Source organism: Callithrix jacchus, chromosome 9 (genome assembly GCF_049354715.1).
Source record: "Callithrix jacchus isolate 240 chromosome 9, calJac240_pri, whole genome shotgun sequence".
Lineage (NCBI taxonomy): Eukaryota > Metazoa > Chordata > Mammalia > Primates > Cebidae > Callithrix > Callithrix jacchus.
Window position 1 is genome coordinate 69,196,507 of NC_133510.1, and position 23,614 is coordinate 69,220,120.

Here is a 23,614-nt window from a genome sequence, read left to right on the forward strand (position 1 = left end):
GCATTGAAAATTCTACTTATAACATTGAGTTGACCAAAACTGTATATATGTGGTGTACAATATGATGTTTTGATATATTTATACATTGTGGATGGCTAGATCCAACTAATTAAAGCATACACTTCCTCATATACACACACACACATATATTTTTGTAATGATCTCACTCTCTCAGGCTGGAGTACAGTGCATGATCTGGACTCACTGCAACCTCCACCTCCCAGGTGTCAAGCAATTTTCCTGCCTCAGTTCCTCTTAGTAGCTGGGATTACAGGTGCGCACCACCACATCTCGCCAATTGTTCGTATTTTTTTTTTCAATTGTTGTTGGTTTTTTTTTTTGAGATGGAGTTTCACTCTTGTTACCCAGGCTGGAGTACAATGGCACGATCTCGGCTCACTGCAACCTCCGCCTCCTGGGTTCAGGCAATTCTCCTGCCTCAGCCTCCTGAGTAGCTGGGATTACAGGCATGCACCACCATGCCCAGCTAATTTTTGTATTTTTAATAGAGACGGGGTTTCACCATGTTGACCAGGATGGTCTCGATCTCTTGACCTCATGATCCACCCGCCTCGGCCTCCCAAAGTGCTGGGATTATAGGCGTGAGCCACCGCGCCCAGCCTAATTGTTGTATTTTTAAGTAGAGACAGGGTTTTGCCACATTGGCCAGGCTGATCTTGAACTCCTGACCTCAGGTGATCCACCCACCTTGGCCTCGGTAGGAAATAAGAATAAATAAAAGTTTCCTTTTTAAAGCTTTTCTCTTAGTTCATTATGAATAAATAATAGTTTCTTCAAAGGTTAATTTACTTTAAAGCTTTTGCTAATAATCTTAAAGTAGCTGCTGGTCATAATAAAGAAACAAGTGCATCCTGTGTTCTTAGTCCTTACACTTTAACCTAGATAGTTGCCCTGACATTCTTGGACAAGCCCAGGCAAGTCTTAGGTCATAGCTTATTCCCCTTCTGTATTTGGAAATGTTATCGCTTCTCTAAGCATTCCTCAAGTTTCTTCCTCTTTTCCTTTGTTCTCCTCTGCCTTTACCTCATTAGAAAATTTTCAAGTTTTTAGCCAATCAGGTTAAGCATGAATGTGAGGTTGTGTTCTGGCCAATGAAGACTGGACAAAGCAGTAGGGCAATTGCACCAGGTTATGAAAGTTATAAATGTCCCTGTCTCCTTTGTTCAGATGTGTTCTCGTGGTAAGACTGCTGCCAAGTTGCACTCTTCCTGCAGGAAGTAAGCTAACCTTGCTGAGTGACCCATAGTGTTGGTGTGCATTTTTCCTGATGTTATAAACCCATTTCCAACAGCCTCCCAAAGTGCTGGGATTACAGGTGTGAGTGGCTGTGCCCAGACACCTCATATATCATTTTTTTTAATGTGGTGAGAACACTTAAAGTCTGCTCTCAGCAATCTTCAAGTATATAATGTGTTATTAATTAAAGCCATTGTAATGTATAATAGAGCTCTTGAACTTATTTCTCCTGTCTAACTGAAAAATTGTACACTTTGACCAATATCTCCCCAATCTACCCATCCCCAGCCTCTACCAACCACCATTCTACACTCTCTGCATCTATGAGTTTGACTTCTTTGGATTCCATGTATGAGTGAAATCATGAAGAAGCCTTTTAGTTTGATGTAATACCATTTGTCTCTTTTTGTTTTTGTTGCCTGTACTTTTGGAATCATATACAAAAATTATTGTCTAGAACAATGTCATGGGCCTTTTCCCCTATGTTTTCTTCTAGTAATTTTATAATTTTAGTTTTTATCTTTAAACCTAATCCAGGCCGGGCATGGTGGCTCATGCCTGTAATCCCAGCACTTTGGGAGGCCAAGGCAGGTGGATCACCTGAGGTCAGAGGAGTTCAAGACCAGCCCAGCCAACATGGTGAAACCCTGTCTTTACTAAAAATACAAAAATTAACTGGGCATGGTGGTGGGCACCTGTAGTCCCAGCTACTTGGGAGACTGAGACAGGAGAATTGCTTGAACCCAGGAGGTGGAGATTGCAGTAAGCCGACATGGTGCCAGTGCACTCCAGCCTGGGCAATAGAGTGAGACTCAGTCTAAAGAAAAAAATCTAGTCCATTTTGAGTTGATTTTTGTATATAGTGTAAGCTGATAGTCTAATTTCATTCTTCTGTATGTGCATATCCAGTTTTTCTAATACCATTCATTGAAAAGACTCTCCATTCCACATTGTGTTTGGCATCTTTGCTGAAAATCAATCGACAGTGATATGTGTGGATTTATTTCTGTGCCCTCTACTCTGTTCCATTGGTCTAACATGTCTGTTTTTATGCTACTACCATGCTGTCTTGATTACTATGGCTTTGTACTGGATTTTGAAATCAGGTACTGTGATGCCTCCTGCTTTGTTCTTTTAACTCAAGATTGCTTTCGATATTCAGGGTCTGTAGTGGCTCCATAAGTGTTTTAGTTTATTTATTTTTGTTTAGAGACATAGTCTGGATCTGTCACCCAGGCTAAAGTGCAGTGATGCAATAAGAGCTCAATAAAACCTTGGACTCCTGGACTCAAGTGACCCTCAAGCCCCAGTTTCCCAAACATCTAGGACTACCGCACCCAGCTAATTAAAAAGAAACTTTTTTTTTGTAGAGACAGGGTCTCCCTATGTTGTCTGGGCTGGTCTTGAACTATAGGTCTCAAATGATCCTTCTGCCTTGGCCTCTCAAAGTGCTGGGATTCTAGGTGTGAGCCACCACACCTGGCCTCCATACCTATCTTAGGATTTCTTTCTTCCTTTTTTACATTAGGCTAGTTTATAAGTGCTGCTCTGGCCAGTTACATAATTTGTCTACAATGAGGAATACCTGGCTTTGAACATACTGCACATGGCAATTAGAAGTTGTCCTGGCTGGGCATGGTGGTTCACACCTGTAATCCCAGCACTTTGGGAGGCCAAGGCAGGTGGATCACTTGAGTTTGAGACAGCCTGGCCAACATGGCGAAACCCTGTCTCTACCAAAAATATATATATATGAAAATTAGCCATGCATAGTGGGAGATGCCTGTAATCCCAGCTACTTGGGAGGCTGAGGCAAAAGAATCGCTGGAACCTGGGAGGCAGAGGTTGCAGTGAGCCGAGACTGTGCCATTGCACTCTAGCCTGGGAGACAACAGTGAAACTCCACCTCAAAAAAAGGGAAAGAAGTCATGGCAAGAGAAAAACCACAGCCAGCCTGTTGGAGTCAACATAAAACAACCACAGAACAGTAGGGAAATGTAGGGATAAAGGTGGGGTTCTTCCCTCCCTTCCTTGCTTCCTTCTTTTTTGAGACAAAGTCTGAATGTGTCACCCAGTCTGGAGTGCAGTGTCTGCAATGTCAGGACACTGCAACCATCACTTCCCAGTCTCAAGTGATCCTCCCACCTCAGCCTTCAGAGTAGTTGGGATCACAGGCACACACCACCACACTGGGCTATTTTTTTTTTTTTGAGATGCAGTCTTGCTTTGTTGCCCAGGAGTGCAATGGCACAATCTCAGCTCACTGCAACCTCCAACTCCCAGGTTCAAGAGATTCTCCTGCCTCAGTCTCCCAAGTAGCTGGGATTACAGATGCGTGCCATCATGCCAGGCTAATTTTTGTATTTTTACTAGAGATGGGGTTTCACCATGTTGGCTAGGCTGGTCTCAAACTCCTGGCCTCAAGTGATCCTCCTGCCTCGGCCTCCCAAATTGCTGGGATTACAAGTGTGAGCCATCACACCCGGCTGTATTTTGCTTTTTTTAAAAAATTAATATATTAAAAGGCATGCTTTAGTGACATGCTAGTCCCCCTAGAAAATAACCCCTATACCCCTTCTGTCAGTAAAACACTTCAGTTGACAGCCCACTTTTATCTCTAAGCATGTGTGGACAAGTGTATGTGTCTTTTAAACCAAAGCCATGGGGATCAAGTGATTGCTAGTAACATCATCTGTTAACTGACCACTGTCCACCTTCTCCAGAGGGTAGGCAGAGCAGAGAAACCCTAAAATGGTTTTGAGGTACTAACCCCAAATCACCAACTTTCTAAGCACTTCTTCCCTCACTCCCTACTCAAAAGGGGATACTTTATTTCTGTTTGCCTCAAATTTGGTGCTCTTTGACCTGGATGGTTTTCTCGTTGTCAGCCAGGCTGGAGTGCCATGGCATGATCACAGCTCACAGCCTCCCGTCTCAGCCTCAAGTAGCTGGGATTACAGGTGCACACCACTATCTGACTAATTTTCTATTACTTTGTAGAGATTGGGTTTCACCATGTTGCCCAGGCTAGTCTCAAATTCCTGAGTTCATGTGATCTGCCCACCTCAGCCTTCCAAAGTGCTGGTATTACAGGTGTGAGCCATTGCACCCAGCCATTAGTTTTCTGTTAGTAATAGTTTTCTCTTTTCCAGGATGCCATATAAATGGGATCATACCCTATGTAGTCTTTTGAGTCTATCTCCTTTTACTTAGCATAAAGCATTTATTCACCAATTGAAAGACATTTGGGTAGTTTTCAGTATGGGGCAATTTTGAATAAAGCCACTCCAAACATTCACATATAGGGTTTTATATAAACATAAGTTTTCATTTCTCTTGAGTTTTTTTTCTTTTTCTTTCTATCATTTCTCTTGAGTAAAGACCTATGAATGGTATTGCTCGGTCATCTGGTAGCCATATATTTATGAGAAACTGCCAAACTTATCTGAAAGGGCATTACTATTTTGCATTCCCACCAGCAATATATGTGAATTGCTGTTGCTTCACATCTTTGGCTGCACTTGGTATTGTCTATTTGTCTTGGTATTATGCTTTTTACATATTAGCATTGTCATTTTTAAATTTATATTTATATTTATTTATTTAAAAACTGTCTTGCTCTGTTGCCCAGACTGGAGTGCAGAGGTGTGATCTCAGCTCACTGCAACCTTCGCCTCCTGGGTTCAAGTGATTCTCCTGCCTCAGCCTCCCAAGTAGCCGGGACTACAGGTGCCTGCCACCAAGCCTGGCTAATTTTTTTTTCTTTTGTATTTTTAGTAGAGATAGGGTTTCTTTTTATTGTTTGTTTTTTTGAGATGGAGTCTTGCTCTGTTATCCAGGCTGGGCTGGAGTGCAGTGGCACAATCTCAGCTCACTGCAACCTCTGCCTCCTGGGTTCAAGCAATTCTTCTGCCTCAGCCTTCTGAGTAATTGGGACTACAGGTGTGTGCCAACATGACCAGCTAGTTTTCATTTTTTTTTTTTTTTTTTTTGAGATGGAGCCTTGCTCTGTAGCCCAGGCTGGAGTGCAGTGGTGCAATCTCAGCTTACTGCAACCTCTACCTCCCAGGTCCCGGTTCAAGCAATTCTCCTACCCCAGCCTCCCAAGTAGCAGGGATTACAGGCACAAGCCACCATGCCCAGCTAATTTTTTGTATTTTTTAGTAGAGACTAAAAAATGGGGTTTCACCATGTTGGCCAGTCTGGTCTTGAACTCCTGACCTCATGATCCGCCTGCCTCGGCCTCCCAAAGTGCTGGGATTACAGGCGTAAGCCACCGTGCCTGGCCAATTTTCATATTTTTTGTATGAAAATTGGTGCACCTGGCCTGAGATGGGGTTTCACTATGTTGGCCAGTCTGGTCTTGAATTCCTGACCTTGTGATCTGCCTGACTCAGCCTCCCAAAGTGTTGGGATTACAGGCATGAGCTGCCGTACCTGGCCCCTTATTATTTATTTTTAGACAGTGTTGCTCTGTTACCCATCTAGAGTGCAGCTCACTGCAGCCTTGATCTCCTAGGCTCAAGCAATTCTCCTGTCTTTGCCTCTTTAAGAGCTGGGACTACAGGCATGAGCCATCACACTTGGTTATTTTTTAAATTGTTTGTAGACACGGCGAGGTGCAGTGGCTCATGCCTGTAATCCCAATACTTTGGGAGTCCAAGGAGGGAGGATCATGAAGTCAGGAGTTCGAGAGCAGTCTATCAACATGGGGAAACCCCATCTCTACTAAAAATACAAGAATTAGCCAGGCATAGTGGCCTGTGCCTGTAATCCCAGCTACTCAGAAGGCTGAGGCAGGAGGATTGCTTGAATCCAGGAGGCAGAGGTTGGAGTGAGCCGAGATCATGCCACTGAACACCAGCTTGGGTGACAGAGCAAGACTCTGTCTCAAAAAAAAAAAATTGTAGACACATGGTTCATCATGTCCTGGGCTCAAGCAATCCTCCCATCTTGGCCTCCCAAGTTGGTGTTAGAGTTGCAGGCATGAGTCACCATGCTTGGTCCTTTTATTTTTTGCTGAGTGTAGTATTCCATTGTATGGATATTTCATAAATTATGTACCCATTGATAGACATTTGGATTGTTTCCCGATTTTGTCTGTTATAAATAAGGCTGCCATGAACATTGATCTAAAGTCTTTGTATGGACATATGCTCTCATTTCTCTTGGGTGAATACTAAATGAAGAATGGCTGGATCATATGGTTGATGCATGTTCAACTTTTTAAAAAATTGTCAACTGCTTTTTTTTTTTTTTGAGACAGAGTCTCACTCTGTTGCTCAGGCTGGAGTTCAGTGGCATGATCTCAGCTCATTGCAACCTCCACCTCCCGAGTTCAAGAAATTCTCCTGCCTCAGCCTCCCGAGTAGCTGGGATTACAGGTACCCACCACCATGCTTGGTTAATTTTTGTATTTTTAGTAGAGACAAAGTTTCATCATGTTGACCAGACTGGTTTTGAACTCCTGACCTCAAGTGATCGCCCACCTCAGCCTCCCAAAGTGCTGGGATTACAGGGAGGAGCCACTGTGTCTGGCCTGTCAACTGTTTTTGAAAGGGATTGTTCTATTTTACATTGACATCAGCAGTGCATGAAAATTTCAGTTGCTCTACATTGTTGGCCAACATTTGATATGGTCAGGCTTTTTAATTTTAGGCATCCTAATGGATGTGTGTGTCTCATTGTGGTTTTAATTTACATTTCCCTAATGACTAATTATGTTGACACCTTTTTGTGTGCTTTTTGCCATTTGTTCATCTTCTTTGGTGAACTGTCCAAATATTTTATCCATTAAGAAAATTGGGTATTGGCCAGGCGCGGTGGTTTACACCTATAATCCCAGCACTTTGGGAGGCCGAGGCGGGTGGATCACGAGGTCAAGAGATCAAGACCATCCTGGTCAACAAGGTGAAACCCCATCTCTACTAAAAATACAAAAATTAGCTGGGCATGGTGGCACATACCTGTAGTCCCAGCTACTCGGGAGGCTGAGGCAGGAGAATTGCTTGAACCCAGGAGGCGGAGGTTGTGGTGAGCTGAGATCGCGCCATTGCACTCCAGCCTGGGTAACAAGAGTGAAACTCTGTCTCAAAAAAAAAAAAAAATTGGGTATTGTCTTATTACTGAATTTTGGGAGTTCTTTATATATCCTAAATACTGGATATGAGCTCTTTTTTTTTTTTTTTTAGATTACAGGCATGTGCCACCATGCATATGCCACCATGCTCGACTAATTTTTTGTATTTTTGTAGAGATGGGGTTTCATCATGTTGGCTAGGATGGTGTTGAACTCCTGACCTTGTGATCCGCCTACTATGGCCTCCCAAAGTACTGAGATTACAGGCGTGAGCCACTCTGCTCGGCCTGGATACTAGCTCTTTATCAGATATATGATTTGTAATATGTGATATTGATAAATTACTAGATTTGTGACCTAACGTATCAATTGGCATTTAACAATATTGGGTCTTTTTTTTGTTTTTTTTTTTTTTGAGACAGAGTCTCACTCTGTCACCCAGGCTGGCATTCAGTGGTGTGATTTTAACTCATTGTAATCTCTGCCTCCTGGGTTCAAGTGATTCTCCTGCCTCAGCCTCCTGAGCAGCTGGGATTACAGATGCCTACCTAATTTTTGTAATTTTAGTACAGACAACGTTTCACCATGTTGCCCAAACTGGTCTCGAGCCTCTGACCTCAAATGATCCTCCTGACTTGGCCTCCCAAAGTGCTGGGCTTACAGCATGAGCCACTGTACCTGGCCAATACTGGATCTTTCAATCCATAGGTATATCTCTCCGTTTATTTAGCTCTTTGATTTTTTAAACTAATATTTTATATTTTTCTGTTTTTTTTTTTTTTATTACTAGACTACAGCTCTCAGATCTTAGTATTTTGTATTTTTCCTTCTTTCTTTAAAAAAAAAATAAAGACAGGGTTTCACCATGTTGGTCAGGCCGGTTTTGAACTCCTGACCTCAGGTGATCCGCCCTCCTTGGCCTCCAAAGTGCTTGGATTACAGGCGTGAGCCACCACGCCTGGCCAGTATTTTGAATTTTTCAATGTAAAGATCTTGTACCTATTTTACTAGATTTATACCTATTTCATGTTTTAGTGTTATTGCAAATACTGTTGATGGTGGCAGTGAGGATACTAGTTTCAGCGAGAGAGGTGCAGCTGGGGCTTTTCACTCGGTGGACCCAAGCGGGGTCTGGGGACTAGTGATCCCAGTTGGAGCCCTGCACTCTACTGAGTTGTCCAGAAAGAGCCCCACACTCCTGGGAGCAGCAGCAGCCACCCAGCCGCAGCTCTGGACTGAGGCATCCCTGCGCCCTCAGGGATGTGCCTGATCCCGCTCCCTGTCCTCTCCCTGCTCCCAGTGCCTGCTACAGTGCAGAGCAAAGCTGTGGCCAAGCCCAGCACTGTCACAACCGGGTCAGGTGTACATGTGGTTGGGGTGGCACTGACACGCCTGTCCCCTGCTGCCTCAGTCCCTCTGAACTTTGGTCATCAATGAGGGAGGTCAGGGGGCTGAATGCCCCTCCTTAGAGGCCTGAAGGCGCCCCTCAGCTGGACAGCCAGGTTGCCATGGACAGCATGTTGATGGCGGCAGTAGGCAGACTTGTTCCTAAGCTATAAATGGCAGGTCCCCAGTGAAACCCCACCTTCAAGCCAGGGAGGCCTGAAGCCTGGGGACTGGGATTCCCTGAGCCAGAGCTGCTGTAACTCTACAGCCCTCCTGCCCTTTGCTAGCACCAAGTGGCCACCCCACACAATAGGAAGCAGTGGCAGGGCTGGGCCACTGCTTCCTGGCTGCCAGTTTAGGGTGGAGTCTGGGACTAGAGTGAGAACTTCCTTGATGCCTTTCGGCCAATCAGATGGTACTTTTTCCAGGCCCACTCATGGCTGCCCATAATCAGCATGGATTTCCTCCCTATTGAGCCCATAAAAACCCCAGACTGAGCCTGACTCAGAGACTCCTAGGGACTACCTGCCTACAGACAGGAGCTATCCACTTTGAGTGGCCTACACTCATCAGGCCTACCTGCCTTCGGATAGCAGGACCCACTTCAAGTCTCCTCTACATTTGTCGGGATGACTTGCCTGTGGATAGGAGCTACCCACTTCAGGTATCCTCTCCACTGAGAGCTGTTCTGTTGCTCAGTAAAAGCTCCTCTGCACCTTGCTCACCCTTCAGTTGTTCATGTAACCTTGTTCTTCCTGGACATGGGGCAGGAACTCAGGACTGAATGGTGGGAGCTAATGGAGCTGTAACACATCCTCAGCTGGCTCACTGAGCTGTGGGTTGTGACATGCCCCTGGACTGTGTGAATGATGAATGGTGATCCTTCTAAGGTACAGATATCTGAGCTTTTGGGTACCACCAAGTTTCCCTCATCCAGACACTGGTGCCTGAAGCAGATGCCACTTGCAGTATGTCTGGTCCAGTCACAGCCTCTCCCAGAGCTGGTGCTTGTGCTGGCACCTGTAGCAGCCTGTTTTGGTGCTGCAGCCGGCAGACCCTGGACTTGCTTGCTCACACACCCCTTGCTGCTCCATGCCTGGCTTATCCTTGGCAGGCATGGGATCTGGGCCAATATCAATGATCTGAGGGCAGGCTGCCGGGTCTAGTAGGTGGAATGAGCCCAGTGGGCAGGAGCAAAACTCAAGCAGAGGCATCAGTGGCCACAGAGGTTACTGGTTGGCAAAGTGACACCCAAAAAATCCTAGACACTGTTTTACTAAATTTAAATTTCTTTTTTTTTTTTTTTTTTGAGGCAGAGTCTTGCTCTGTTGCCCAGGTTGGAGTGCAATGTTGTGATCTTGGGTCACTGCAACCTCCACCCCCTGGGTTCAAGTGATTCTCCTGCCTCAGCCTCCTGGGTAGCTGGGACTACAGGCCTGCACCACCAGGCCCAGCTAATTTTTTGTATTTTTAGTAGAGACAGGGTTTCACCACATTGGCCAGGCTGGTCTTGAATTTCTGACCTCAGATGATCCACCCGCCTGTACCTCCCAAAGTGCTGGGATTACAGGCATAAGCCATCTCACCCGGCTTAATTTTGTATTTTTAGTAGAGAGGGGGTTTCACCATGTCAGCCAGGCTGGTCTCAAACTCCTGACCTCAGGTGATCCACCTGCCTCGGCTTCCCAAAATGCTGGGATTACAGGCATGAGCCACTGCACTCAACCAAATTTCAACTTCTAATTGTATATTGCTAGTGTAAATAAATGGTTTTTGGTTTGTTTTATATGTATGTATTTATTTATTTTTACTTTTAGTTTTTCCATTTTTTCCCCTATGTATTTATTTATTTTTGAGATGGAGTCTCGCTCTATCACCCAAACTGAAGTGCAGTGGTTCAATCTTGGCTCACTGCAACCTCCACCTCCTCGGTTCAAGTGATTCTCCTGCCTCAGCCTCCCAAATAGATGGGATTCCAGGCACATGCCCCCATGCCTAGCTAATTTTTTTTTTTTTTTTTTTATTTTTTTTTTTTATTTTTTTTTTTTTTTTTTTTTTTTTTTGAGACGGAGTTTCGCTCTTGTTACCCAGGCTGGAGTGCAATGGCGCGATCTCGGCTCACCGCAACCTCCGCCTCCTGGGTTCAGGCAATTCTCCTGCCTCAGCCTCCTGAGTAGCTGGGATTACAGGCACGCACCACCGTGCCCAGCTAATTTTTTGTAATTTTAGTAGAGACGGGGTTTCACCATGTTGACCAAGATGGTCTCGATCTGTTGACCTCGTGATCCACCCGCCTCGGCCTCCCAAAGTGCTGGGATTACAGGCTTGAGCCACCGCGCCCGGCCGCTAATTTTTATATTTTTGGTAGAAACAGAGTTTCATCATGTTGGCCAGGATGGTCCTGAACTCCTGGTCTCAAGTCATCTGCCAGCCTTGGCCTCCCAAAGTACTGGGATTACAAGTATGAGACACTACATCCAGCCTCTTTGGTAAATTCTTTGGGAGTTTTTATATGGACAAATCTTTGTAAACAGAAACCATGTTACTTCTCTCTTTCCAATCCATTTTCTTGTATTTCTTTTTCTGACCTTATTGAATTGGTTAGGACATTTGTATAATGTTGAGTAGAAGTGATTACAACAACCTTTAGAGCACTTTAGACTTTCACCATTAAGTTTGATGCTAGCTATAAACGTTTTGTAAATGCTCTTTATCAGATTGAGGAAATTACCCTCTATTCCTAGTTTATTATTGAGCTTCTTTTAGAACTCATGAATGAGGCCAGGTGTGGTGGCTCACACCTGTAATCTCGGCACTTTGGGAGGCCAAGGGCAGAGGGGTGGGGATCACCTGAGGTTGAGAGTTCGAGATCAGCCTGACCAACATGGAGAAACACCGTCTCTACTAAAAATACAAAATTAGCCGGGCATAGTGGCACATGCCTGTAATCCCAGCTATTTGGGAAGCTGAGGCAGGAGAATTGCTTGAACCTGGAGGTGGAGGTTGTGGTGAGCCAAGATCCTGTCATTGCACTCCAGCCTGGGCAACAAGCATGAAACTCCATTTCAAACAAAAAACAAAAAAACCCATCACTTTTCATTAGGAAAAAAAATATTAAAAAGTCACTTTTCATTAGAAAAAAAAAGAAAGAAAGAAAAAAAAAGAATCTCTTACCCAGGGCCTAAAAAAAAAATAAAAAATAAAAATAATTAAAAAAAAGAAATCATAAATGAATGTTGAATTTCGTCAACTGCTTTTGCTGTATCTACGGAGGCAATACATGGTTTTCCTTTAATCAATTGACATAGTGAATTACATTTAGAAATTATCAAATTTTGAACTAGCCTTGCATAACAGGTAAATACCACTTGTTCATGATCCTATTTTTTAAAGATAATGTTTGATTTTATTTTCTATTTTATTTTATTGGTTACCTATCTGTTCTAGAATTTTTGAAAATATTATGAAGCATTTTTTGTAACTATTTTCAAGAGGTGAGGGATACTGGTTTATAGTTTTCTTCTCTTACATCTGTCTGATTTTGATATCAGGGTAATGCTGACATCAAAGAATGAGTGAGGAATTTTTCCTTCCTCTTCAACTTTTTAAAAAAGTCTGTGAGCAATAGCATTATTTCTTTCTTACCCACCATACTATGTGTCAGTTCTGAGTTATTCTTTATCACTTGGCTTGGCCAACTTTGTCTCCAGTCTCCTGTGTTTTTGACTTAAGTTAGATTTGCTACAACTGCATAAACTCTTTTTCTGATTGCATTATTTCTGTCACTTAACATTTAATTATTCATTTTTGAATTAAAAAAATTAATTGTGGTAAAATACACATCAAATTTACCATCTTAATTATTTTTAAGTATATAGTACAATAGTTTTCAATAGTTTTAAGCATGAATAGATATTGCTATACATTATTTTGCAACCAATGTCTAGAACTATATCATCTTTTTTTTTTTTTTTTTTTTTGCGACAGTCTCACTCTGTCACTCAGGCTGGAGTGCAGTAGCATGATCTCGGCTCACTGCAACCTCCGCCTAACCAGTTCAAGAGATTCTCCTGCCTCAGCCTCCCGAGTAGCTGGATTACAGGCACTGTACTGTACTTCATTTCTATGAATTCAACTATTCTAGACACCTCATTTAAGTGGAATCATAAAGTATTTGTCTTTTCATGACTGGCTTATTCACTTAGCCTAATATATTCAAGGTTCATCCGTATTATAGTGCATGTCAAAATATCCTTCAATTTTAAGGCTGAATAATATTCTATTTTGTATACTTAAAAATCAAATTAAATTTTATTTTTTTGAGACAAAGTCTCACTCCATCACCCAGCCTGGAGTGCAGTGGTGCGATCTTGGCTCACTGCAACTTCCTTCTTCTAAGTTCAGGCGATTCTCCTGCCTCAGCCTCCCAAGTAGCCTCCCTCTGTTTTTTACCTAGGGATTATGGGCATCTGCCAGCATGCCTGGCTAACTTTTGTATTTTTTAGTGCAACATGAGGTTTCACCATGTTGGCTAGGGTGGTCTCAAACTCTTGATCTCAAGTAATCTGCCCGCCGTGGCCTCCCAAAGTGCTGTGATTACAGGTATGAGCCACAGTGTCTAGACTCCATTGTGTATATATATCAATATATACCACATTTGTTATCCATTTATCTGTCAATGGACATTTGGGTTACTTCTACCTCTTGGTTATCGTGAATAACAACACTATGAGCATGAGTGTACAAATATTTCTTAGGGAAACTGCTTATAGTTCTTTTGGATATATACATAGAGAACAATTGCTGGATCATATGGTGATTCTATTTTTAATTTCTGGAGGAACTGTCATCCTTTTTTCCACAGCAGCTAAACAATATTACATTCCTAACAAGAGTGCACAGGATTCCAATTTTGCACAGCCTCACCCACACTTGTTAGTTTCTGTTTTTTACATAGTACCATCTTAATGGGTATGAAGTAGTATACCATTGTGGTTTTGATTTACATTTTCCTAATGGCTAGTTATGTTGAATATATTTTCATATATTTTTGGGCCATTTGTATATCTTTTTTGAATCATTTGCCCATTTTTAAATTGGTTTATTTGGGTTTATTGGTTTATTTCATTTTTGGGGGGGTATGGAGTCTTGTTCTCTCACCTAGGCTGGAGTGCAGTGGTGTAATCTTGGCTCATTGCAACCTCTACCTCCCAGGCTCAAGTGATTCCTGTGTCTCAGCCTCCCGAGTAGCTGGGATTACAGGCATGTGCCACCATGCCTGGCTAATTTTTGTATTTTTAGTAGAGACAGGGTTTCACCATGTTGGCCAGGCTAGTCTTGAACTCCTGACCTCAACTGATCTGCCCACCTCAGCCTCCCAAAGTCCTGGGATTACAGGGGTGAGCCACCAGTGCCCAGCCTATTAAAAAAATTTTTTTTGATGTTGAGTTTGTGCAAGTTATTTATATATTGTGGATATTAACTCTTACTGGATACACAATTTGCAAATATTTTCTCCCACTTCCTAGGTTGATTTTTCAATCTCTTGATTTCGTCCTTTGACAAACAAATGTTTTAAACTTTGATATAGTCTATTTATCTATTTTCACTTTTACTGCAGGTGATTTTTGCCATGTCCAAGAAATCACTGCCAAGTCCAATACCCATGAAGCCTTTCTCCTACATTTTCTTCTAAGTGTTTTATAGTGTTAGGTCTTAAAGTTAGGTATTTGATCCATTTTGAGTTAAACTTTATATAAGAATCCAACTTTATTCTTTTATGTGTAGATATTCAGTTTTCTCACCATTTGTTTTTGTTTTAAAAGACTTGTTCTTTCCTCATTGGACGGCCTTAGCAACCGTCCAGAAAATAATTTGACTTTATGCTATGAATATACTATACTATATACATACTGTTAACTTGATGTTTATTTAGGGGCTCTCTATTCTGTTGTATCAGTTTACTTGTCTGTCTTTAGAACTGTACCATGTTATTTTAATTAATGTAGCTTTGGAATAAGTTTGAAATCAGAAAATGTGGGATCTCCAACTTTCTTATTCCTTTTCAAGATTGCTTCAGCCATTCAGGGTCTCTTGAGAGTCCATATAATTTTAGGATGAATTTTTCTATTGCTGCAAAAAAAGTGCCATTGGTATTTTGATAGAGATTGCATTAATTAGATCATTTTGAGTAGTATTAACATCTTAACAATATTAAATATTCCAATCTATAAACATGTAATATCTCTCCAGTTGCTCATGTTTTCTTCAATTTCTCTCAGCAACATATTGTAGTGAAAACGACAAGCGTACAAGTCTTCCGCCTCCTTGGATAAGTTTATTCCTAAATACATTACTATTTTTAATTTTTATTTATTTTTGAGACAGAATCTTGCTCTGTTGCCCAGGCTGGAATGCAGTGGTATGATCTTGGCTCACTGCAAACTCCGCCTCCTGAGTTCAACCAGTTCTCCTGCCTCAGCCTGCTGAATAGCTGGGATTACAGGTGCCTGCCACCACCTCAGGCTAATTTTTGTATTTTTAGTAGAGATGGGATTTCACCATGTTAGCCAGGCTGATCACAATCCTGACCTCAAGTGATCTGCCTATCTTGGCCTCCCAATATTATTATTATTATTTTTGAGACAGAGTCTCTGTCACCCAGGCTGGAGTGCAATGGTGCGATCTCAGCTCACTGTAACTCCTGCCTCCCGGGTTCAAGCGATTCTCCTGCCTCAGCCTCCAGAGTAGCTGGGATTACAGGCACCCACCATCATGCCTGGCTAATTTTTGTACTTTTGTAGAGATGAGGTTTCACCATGTTGGCCAAGGTAGTCTTAAATTTCTGACCTCAGGTGATCCATCCACCTCGGCCTCCCAAAGTGCTTGGATTATAGGCGTGAGCCACTGCACCAAGCAATAAATATATTATTATTTTTGGTGCTATTATAAATGGCATTATTTTCTTAATTTCTTTTTCAGATTACTCAGTGTTAGTGCATAGCAATGTGATTGATTTGTATGTATTTTTTACCCTGCAAATTTGCTAAATTTATTCTAACAATGTGTGTGTGTGTGTGTGTGTGTGCACGTGTGTGTGTGTGTGTGTGTGTGTGTATGCAGGGGTAATCCTTAGGGTTTTTACATATATTGAGTTTTCTATATATATGGGGTTTCTACAATTTAAGATCATGTTATCTGTGAACAGAGATAATTTTAGTTTTTCCTTTCCAAATTGTGTGCCTTTTATTTCTTTTTCTTGCCTAATTGTGGTATCTAGAACTTTCAGTACTAGGTTAGACAGACGGTGAAAGTGGGCATCCTTGACTTGTGCCTAATCTTGGAGGAAAAGCTTTCAGTCTTTCACTATTGAGTATATTACTATCTGTGGGCTTTTCATATATGGCCTTTATTATGTTGAAGTTTTCTTCTATTTCTAGTTTCTTTTGTGTGTATTTTTTCTTTGTGTTAAGACAGGGGCTCACTCTATCGCCAAGGCTGGAGTGCAGTGGCACAATCATGGTTCACTGCAGCTTCGACCTCCTGGGTTCAAGCAATCCTCCTACCTCAGCCTCCTGACTAGCTGGAACTATAAGCACATGCTACCATACCTGGCTGATATTTTTTATTTTTTGTAGAGACAGGGTTTCACCATGTTGCTCAGGCTGGTCTTGAACTCCTGGACTCAAGTGATCCTTCTGCCTTGGCCTCTCAAAGTGCTGGGATTACAGGCATGAGCTACTGTGCCCAGGTTCTTGTGTATTTTTTATTATGAAAGGGTGTTACATTTTGTCGAATGCTTTTTCTGCATCAATTGAGATGACCATGTGTGTTTTTTCCTGTCATTCTGTTAATTTTTTGCATTGCATTGATTGATTTACATATATTTAACCATCCTTGGATTCCAGAAATAAATCTCACTTGATCATGGTGTATAATCCTTTTAATGTGCTGTTGAATTCTGTTCACTAGTATTTTGCTAAGGTTTTCTGTATCAATATTCATCAGGCATGTTTGTATTTAGTTTTTTTATTTTGTAGTGCTTTTGTCTGGCTTTGATATATGTTGGCCTAAAAGGATGAGCTGGGAAGTATTTTTTCCTCTTCACTTTTTTAGGAGACTTTATGAGGAGTTGGTAGTATTTTTTCCTTGATCACTGTGCTATGTGTTAGCTTGTAATGTTATTCTTCATCACTTGGCTTAGCAAACTTTGCCTTGACTCTCCTGTGTTCCTGATTTAAATTATTATTTGCTGTAAGAGCAAATACACCTAACATCAGAATACTTATTTTGTATGATGATTTGGTTGGCAAAATCCAAATATTACCCTTATTATAAGGAGTGCAGAGAGAGTTCATTTTTTCTGAAGACAAATTGAGAGAATAAAAAAGTTGGAAGTGGTTCTTAACTGTCAGATTTACTTTGCCTCTAAAAATATTTTTAACATTCCCTTTATTCCTCTAAAATGATATTCATAGATATACTACCTATACTTTGGCCGGGCATGGTGGCTCATGCTTGTAATCCCAGCATTTTGGCAGACCGAGGTGGGTGGACCACCTGACATCAGGAGTTCAAAACCACCGTGACCAACAAGGTGAAACCCCGTCTATAAAAACAAAACAAAACAAGACAAAACACTACCTATACTTAAAAAATATAAATGTGAGAATAAGTAAAAGTAAAGCAATTTATAATAACATGCATTTCAGTGTGTAAGTCATAGGTCAAACTTCCCTAGAAGTAGATAGAGGCTTGCATCTATATGTAGAATTAAAATAAATCTGGGCCAGGCATGGTGGCTCATGCCTGTAGTCCCAGGGCTTTGGGAGGCTGAGGTGGGTGGATCACTTAGGGTCAGGAATTCGAGATCAACCTGTCCAATATGGTGAAATTCTGTCTCTACTAAAAATACAAAAATTAGTCAGATCTGGTGGCAGAAGCCTGTAATCCCCAGCTACTGGGGAGGCTGAGGCATGAGAATTGCAAGAATCCGGAAGGCGGAGGTTGCAGTGAGCCAAGATCATGCCACTGCTCTCCAGCCTAAATGACAGCAAGACTCCATCTCAAAATAAATAAATAAGAAAGATAAAAATGGAGGCTGATACAAATTCAGCTTTACTGTATTAGCACTAAATACTATTAACACTAATTTCTTGGAGAAATTTTAAAGAAAATTTTTTCTTGATTTATGTATTATTTGTATTCCTGGAAATTGTAGCATATCATTAAATTGGGCAAAAACCACTTTGAATTAAAAAAAAATTTTTTTTTTTTTGAGATAGAGTTTCATTCACTCTTTTTGCCCAGGCTGGAGTGCAATGGTGTGATCTTGACTCACTGCAACCTCTGCCTCCCAGGTTCAAGAGATTCTCCTGCCTCAGCCTCCTGAGTAGCTGGAATTACAGGCATCCACCACCATGCCCAGCAATTTTTTTTGTGTTTTTAGTAGAGACAGGGTTTCACCATGTTGGCCAGGTTGGTCTCAAACTCCTAACCTCAAGTGATCCACCTGCCTTGGCATCCCAGAGTGCTGGGATTACAGGTGTGAGCCACTATGCCCAGCAAAAAAAATTTTTTTTTAGAGACAGGATCTTACTCTGTCACCCAGGCTAGTCTTGAATGCATGGCCTCAAGAGATCCTCCCATTTTGGCCTCCCAAAGCACTTGGATTACAGGTGTGAGATATTGCTTTTGGTCTGTTAATAAATATATATATTTTAAGATGGGGTTTCACTATGTTGGTCAGGCTGGTCTAGAACTCCCGACCTCAGGTGATCCACCCACCTTGGCCTCCAAAGTGCTTGGATTACAGGCGTGAGCCACCACACCTGGCCTGTTTATATTTTTAAAAAGAGTTTGATTTTAGGCTTGGATAAGTATAAATAGATTTTTTTTAAACCTATATCAATGTCCTATGAGACATTCAAATTCACACAGGATTTGAGACAATTCTTCATTGTGTGATACCATCCACTGCACTGTAGGATGGACTAGCATTCTTAGTACCCTTTATTTATTTTTTTTTTTTTTGAGACGGAGTTTCGCTCTTGTTACCCAGGCTGGAGTGCAATGGCGCAATCTCGGCTCACCGCAACCTCCGCCCCCTGGGTTCAGGCAATTCTCCTGCCTCAGCCTCCTGAGTAGCTGGGATTACAGGCACGCGCCACCGTGCCCAGCTAATTTTTTTTTGTAATTTTTAGTAGAGACGGGGTTTCACCATGTTGACCAGGATGGTCTCGATCTGTTGACCTCGTGATCCACCCGCCTCGGCCTCCCAAAGTGCTGGGATTACAGGCTTGAGCCACCGCGCCCGGCCAGTACCCTTTACTAAATGGTAGTATTCTACCTTCACAATTATTATGACAACCAAAAATGATTTCACAAATTTCCAAATGCCATATATGAGGTAGTAATTATCCATAAAAAATTTCTAGGATAGAGTGATGAAGAAAAGAGATTTGCTGATAAGATTCTTTTTCTTCCCTACATACTCAATGTACTAAGCTGATAAAGTGATAAGCAAAGGAGATAACAAAGGAAAAGTATGTTTGGCCTGCGTGGTGGCTCAAGCCTGTAATCCCACCACTTTGGGAGGCTGAGGTGGGCAGATCACCTGAGGTCAGGAGTTTGAGACCAGCCTGACCAGTATGGTGAAACCCCATTTAAAAAAAAAAAAAGAAAAGTATGTTTGAGGAATATTCTGATAACTGCTTTCCAGGTAAAAAAGCAAAAAAGAAGCATCCTGCATTTTTTTCTTTTCTCTTTCCTTTTTTTTTTTTTTTTTTTTGAGACAGAGTCTTGTTCTGTCACCCAGGCTGGAGTGCAGTGGCGTAATCTTGGCTCATTGCAACCTCTGCCTCCCAGGTTCAAGCAATTCTCCTGCCTCAGCCTCCTGAGTAGCTGGGATTACAGGTGCCTGACACCACACCAGGCTAATTTTTTTATTGTTGCATTTTTAGTAGAGATGGGATTACACCATGTTGGCCAGGCTGGTCTTGAACTCCTGACCTTGTGATCTCCCTGCCTTGGCCTCCCAAAGTGCTGATATTATAAGGTGAGCCACCGTGGTTTTTTTGTTTGTCTGTGTTTTTTTTTTTTTTAGCAGCTACAGCTTATAAAGCATATTCACAAATTTTATACACTTCACATCAACTGTGAATTTAGTATCTCCATCATTTTATAGGGGCTGCAGAGGGAGCTCGGAAATGCTGTGATTTATTAAAAGTCATTTTAGGCCAGGTGAGGTGGCTCATGCCTGTAATCCCAGCACTTTGGGAGGCAGAGGTGGGTGGATCACCTGAGGTCAGGAGTTCCAGACCAGCCTGGTCAGCATGGTGAAACCCCATCTCTACTAAAAATACGAAAATTTGCTAGGTGTGGTGGCAGGCGCCTGTAATTTCAGCTACTCAGGAGGCTGAGGCAGGAGAATTGCTTGAACCCAGGAGCCAGAGGTTGCAGTGAGCCAAGATCGCGCCATTGCACTCCAGCCTGGGGGACAAAAGCAAGACTTTGTCTCAAAAAAAATTTAAAAACTTATGATAGGCTGGGCACAGTGGCTCACGCCTGTAATCCCAGCACTTTGGGAGGCCGAGGTGGGCGGATCACGAGATCAAGAGATCGAGACCATCCTGGCTAACATGGTGAAACTCCATCTCTAATATAAAAAATACAAAAATTAGCTGGGCGTGGTGACGTGTGCCTGTAGTCCCAGCTACTTGGGAGGCTGAGACAGGAGAATTGCTTGAACCCAGGAGGCAGAGATTGTAGTGAGCCGAGATTGTGCCACTGCACTCCAGCCTGGCGCCTCAAAACAGAGCAAGACTCTGTCTCAAAAAAGAAAAAAGTTATGATAATGAAAGACCTAGAGTTAAGATCCAGATATGGGTTCAAACCCAATGCTCTTTCCATTATATCATAGCATTGCTAGGATGATGAAGGCAGAAAAAGAATTTTTTTTAATAGGGAAAATTTGAGACTCACAATAAAGCTAGAATTATCAAGACTTTAATTGGACACCTTTAAATTAACTGTCACTGACATTCTGAGAAGAAAGGTGACCAAAGCTTCTATTCAAACTGAAGATTAATACATTCCCCCTTCTTATTCTTACAGGACATTGATATGCAGCTGAGTGAAATAATGAACAATGTGCATCGAATAATGACTCGCTATACTCTTCTTTTTAACTCGCCCTCTGAAAGGAATGTCTCCCTTACAGAACATAAGAGAAAACAGAGAACCAGTTTTCTTGAGAAAATGGCTACTTACGCTAAGACTGTTGAAATTAGAGAAAAGACTCTTGTCAACATTCTGGTCTGGTTGGAAGAATGGAGTAAGTTTACAGAAGTGGTTCAGAGGAAAACCACAAAGTTAATGAAAAAGATATAGAAGAGAATATATAAGTAAATTTTGAAGGATTAGACTAAAGAAGAAAAGACTAAGGAAGTTATTCAGAGAATAGTTATCCTCTATTCCAGTAGGCATAAAATAGGAAAAATATAGGCTTATTCACTTAGTACCAGTTCTGCTGGCCTCCTTGCTTTTTTAAAAGCAGGCCAGCAGTGTCTTTATGCATACTATTCCCTTATCTGGAGCGTCTTCCACCAGTTGGACACATGGCTCATTCCCTGCTTAAATTCCACTTTAAAATGAGATGTTCTCTGACCATCCCTATTCCCTACCCCTTGACACTTTTCTTTACACTTTACCTTTTTTTTCAGTTGTTTGTTTAGATGAAGTCTCACTCTGTTGCCCAAGCTGGAGTGCAATGGCGCAATCTTGGCTCACTGCAACCTCCACCTCCTGGGTTCAAGTAATTCTCCTGCCTCAGCCTCCCAAGTAGCTGGGACTACAGGCATGGGCCACCATGCCTGGCTAATTTTTTTGTATTTTTTAGTAGAGATGGGGTTTCACTATGTTGGCCAGGCTGGTTTTGAACTCCTGACCTCGTGATCCACCCACTTTGGCCTCCCAAAGTGCTGGGATTACAGGCGTGAGCCACCACACCTGGCGTTGTTTTTTTTTTTTTGAGACAGGGTCTCACTCTGTCACCCAGACAGGAGTGCTGTGGTGTGATCTTGGCTCACTGCAACCCCTGCCTCCCAGGCTCAAGTGATAAGTGATTCTCCTGCCTCAGCCTCCCAAGTAGTTGGGACTACAGGCATGCACCACTACCACCCAGGTAATTTTTGTATTTTTAGTGGAGACAGGGTTGCACCATGTTGGCCAGGCTGGTCTTGAACTCCTGACCCCAAACGATCCACCTGCCTCAGTCTCCCAAAGCGCTGGGATTACAGGTATGAGCCGCTGCACCAGGTCTACCTTTCTTTCTTTCTTTTTTTTTTTTTTTTAAGATGGGGTTTCTCCATGATGGCCAGGCTGGTCTTGAACTCCTGACCTCAAACGATCCACCCACCTCAGCCTCCCAAAGTGCTAGGATTACAGGCATGAGCCACTGCGCCTGGCTGGCCTACCTTTATTTTTGTCTATAGCATTAGTATCTGATTTCCTATATAATCAATTTTTTCTCTCTCTCCTTTCACCAGAAGGTAAGAAGTATGAAGTCAGGGAATTTGTTTTACTTAATGTTGCATCCACAGCATCTAGAATACCACAAGTCAGAGTAGACGCTGGTGGAATGAAAGAAGGAATAAGCTAAGAATACCAAAAAATGGAATTTTATTTTGTGGCTAGAAATTTCATGCAACGAGGGTTATAAATACTGGATAACGGCTGGGTGTGATGGCTCATACCTGTAATCCCACCATTTTGGAAGGCTGAGGCAGGCGGATCACCCAAAGTCAGGAGTTCGAGACCAGCCTGGCCAACACATGGTGAAACCCTGTGTCTCTACTAAAAATACAAAAATTAGCCAGGTGTGGTGGCGTCCACCTGTGGTCCCAGCTACTCAGGAGGCTGAGGCAGGAGAATCGCTTTAACCTGGGAGGTGGAGGTTGCATTGAGCTGAGATGGCACCAGTACACTCCAGACAGGGTAACAGAGCGAGACTTGGTCTCAAAAAAAAAAAAAAAATACTGGATAACTTGCCAAACGAGTTAATTGGGGCTTAGATCTCCAATATTAAAACACACACACATTTTAGGCACCAAATCAAATAGACACTTTTGATTCATGTCTTCATGTCTAAGACTTACTGTTTAGCCTTCTAAGTCTCTTCCTTTTTATTATATATATATATATATATATATATATATATATATTTTTTTTTTTTTTTTTTTTTTTTTTTGAGACAGAGTCTTGCTCTGTCACCCAGGCTGGAGTGCAGTGGCTTGATCTCGGCTCACTGCAACCTCTACCTCCCAGGTTCAAATGATTTTCCTGCCTTAGCCTCCCAAGTAGCTAAGACTACAGGCACCTGCCACCAGGCCTGGCTAATTTTTGTATTTTTAGTAGAGACAAGGTTTCACCATGTTGGTCAGGCTGGTTTCAAATTCCTGACTTCATGATCTGCCTGCCTTGGCCTCCCGAAGTGCTGGGATTACAGGGGTGAGCCACTGCACCCGGCCAGTTTCTTTCTTTTTAATTTCTTCATTGAGAAAACCTTCAGAATGGCAATAAGTGTGAGATACCTATATTCCCCAATACAACTATATTGAGTAGTTAACCAATATTATAAGCTTATATATAGTTATTTATTTTGCTGCACAAAAATGATTTTTTTTTCTCTCTTCAAGATGCCATTTTGTCTGAGATGACTCTAATGGATGCTGATGAACACCACCACTGGATAGCACAAATGGAGATGTTACCGGAAACATTAAAAGCTATTGACAACAATGTCAAGATACTAAGCAGATTTAGTATATTTTTCCTTGACGAAAAGAGAAAACAAAAGAAAAAAATATGTAAGGGTGCTTTATGATTTTGGAG

The 23,614-nt window shown here is 42.1% G+C and overlaps 2 protein-coding genes across 4 annotated transcripts in view; one reads left to right on the plus strand and one right to left on the minus strand.

Moving 5' to 3' along the window:
* The window catches only part of LARP4 (La ribonucleoprotein 4), a 200,898-nt gene that overhangs the window by 101,331 nt on the left and 75,953 nt on the right, over positions 1 to 23,614 (minus strand). The window lies entirely within an intron of this gene.
* The window catches only part of FAM186A (family with sequence similarity 186 member A), a 68,046-nt gene that overhangs the window by 10,908 nt on the left and 33,524 nt on the right, over positions 1 to 23,614 (plus strand). For both annotated transcript variants that reach the window (XM_035256797.3, XM_035256798.3), the window contains exons 2-3: positions 20,837 to 21,056; positions 23,419 to 23,589. In XM_035256797.3, coding sequence (XP_035112688.3) covers positions 20,837 to 21,056; positions 23,419 to 23,589 — 391 coding nt within the window. The remainder of the gene's footprint in view (positions 1 to 20,836; positions 21,057 to 23,418; positions 23,590 to 23,614) is intronic.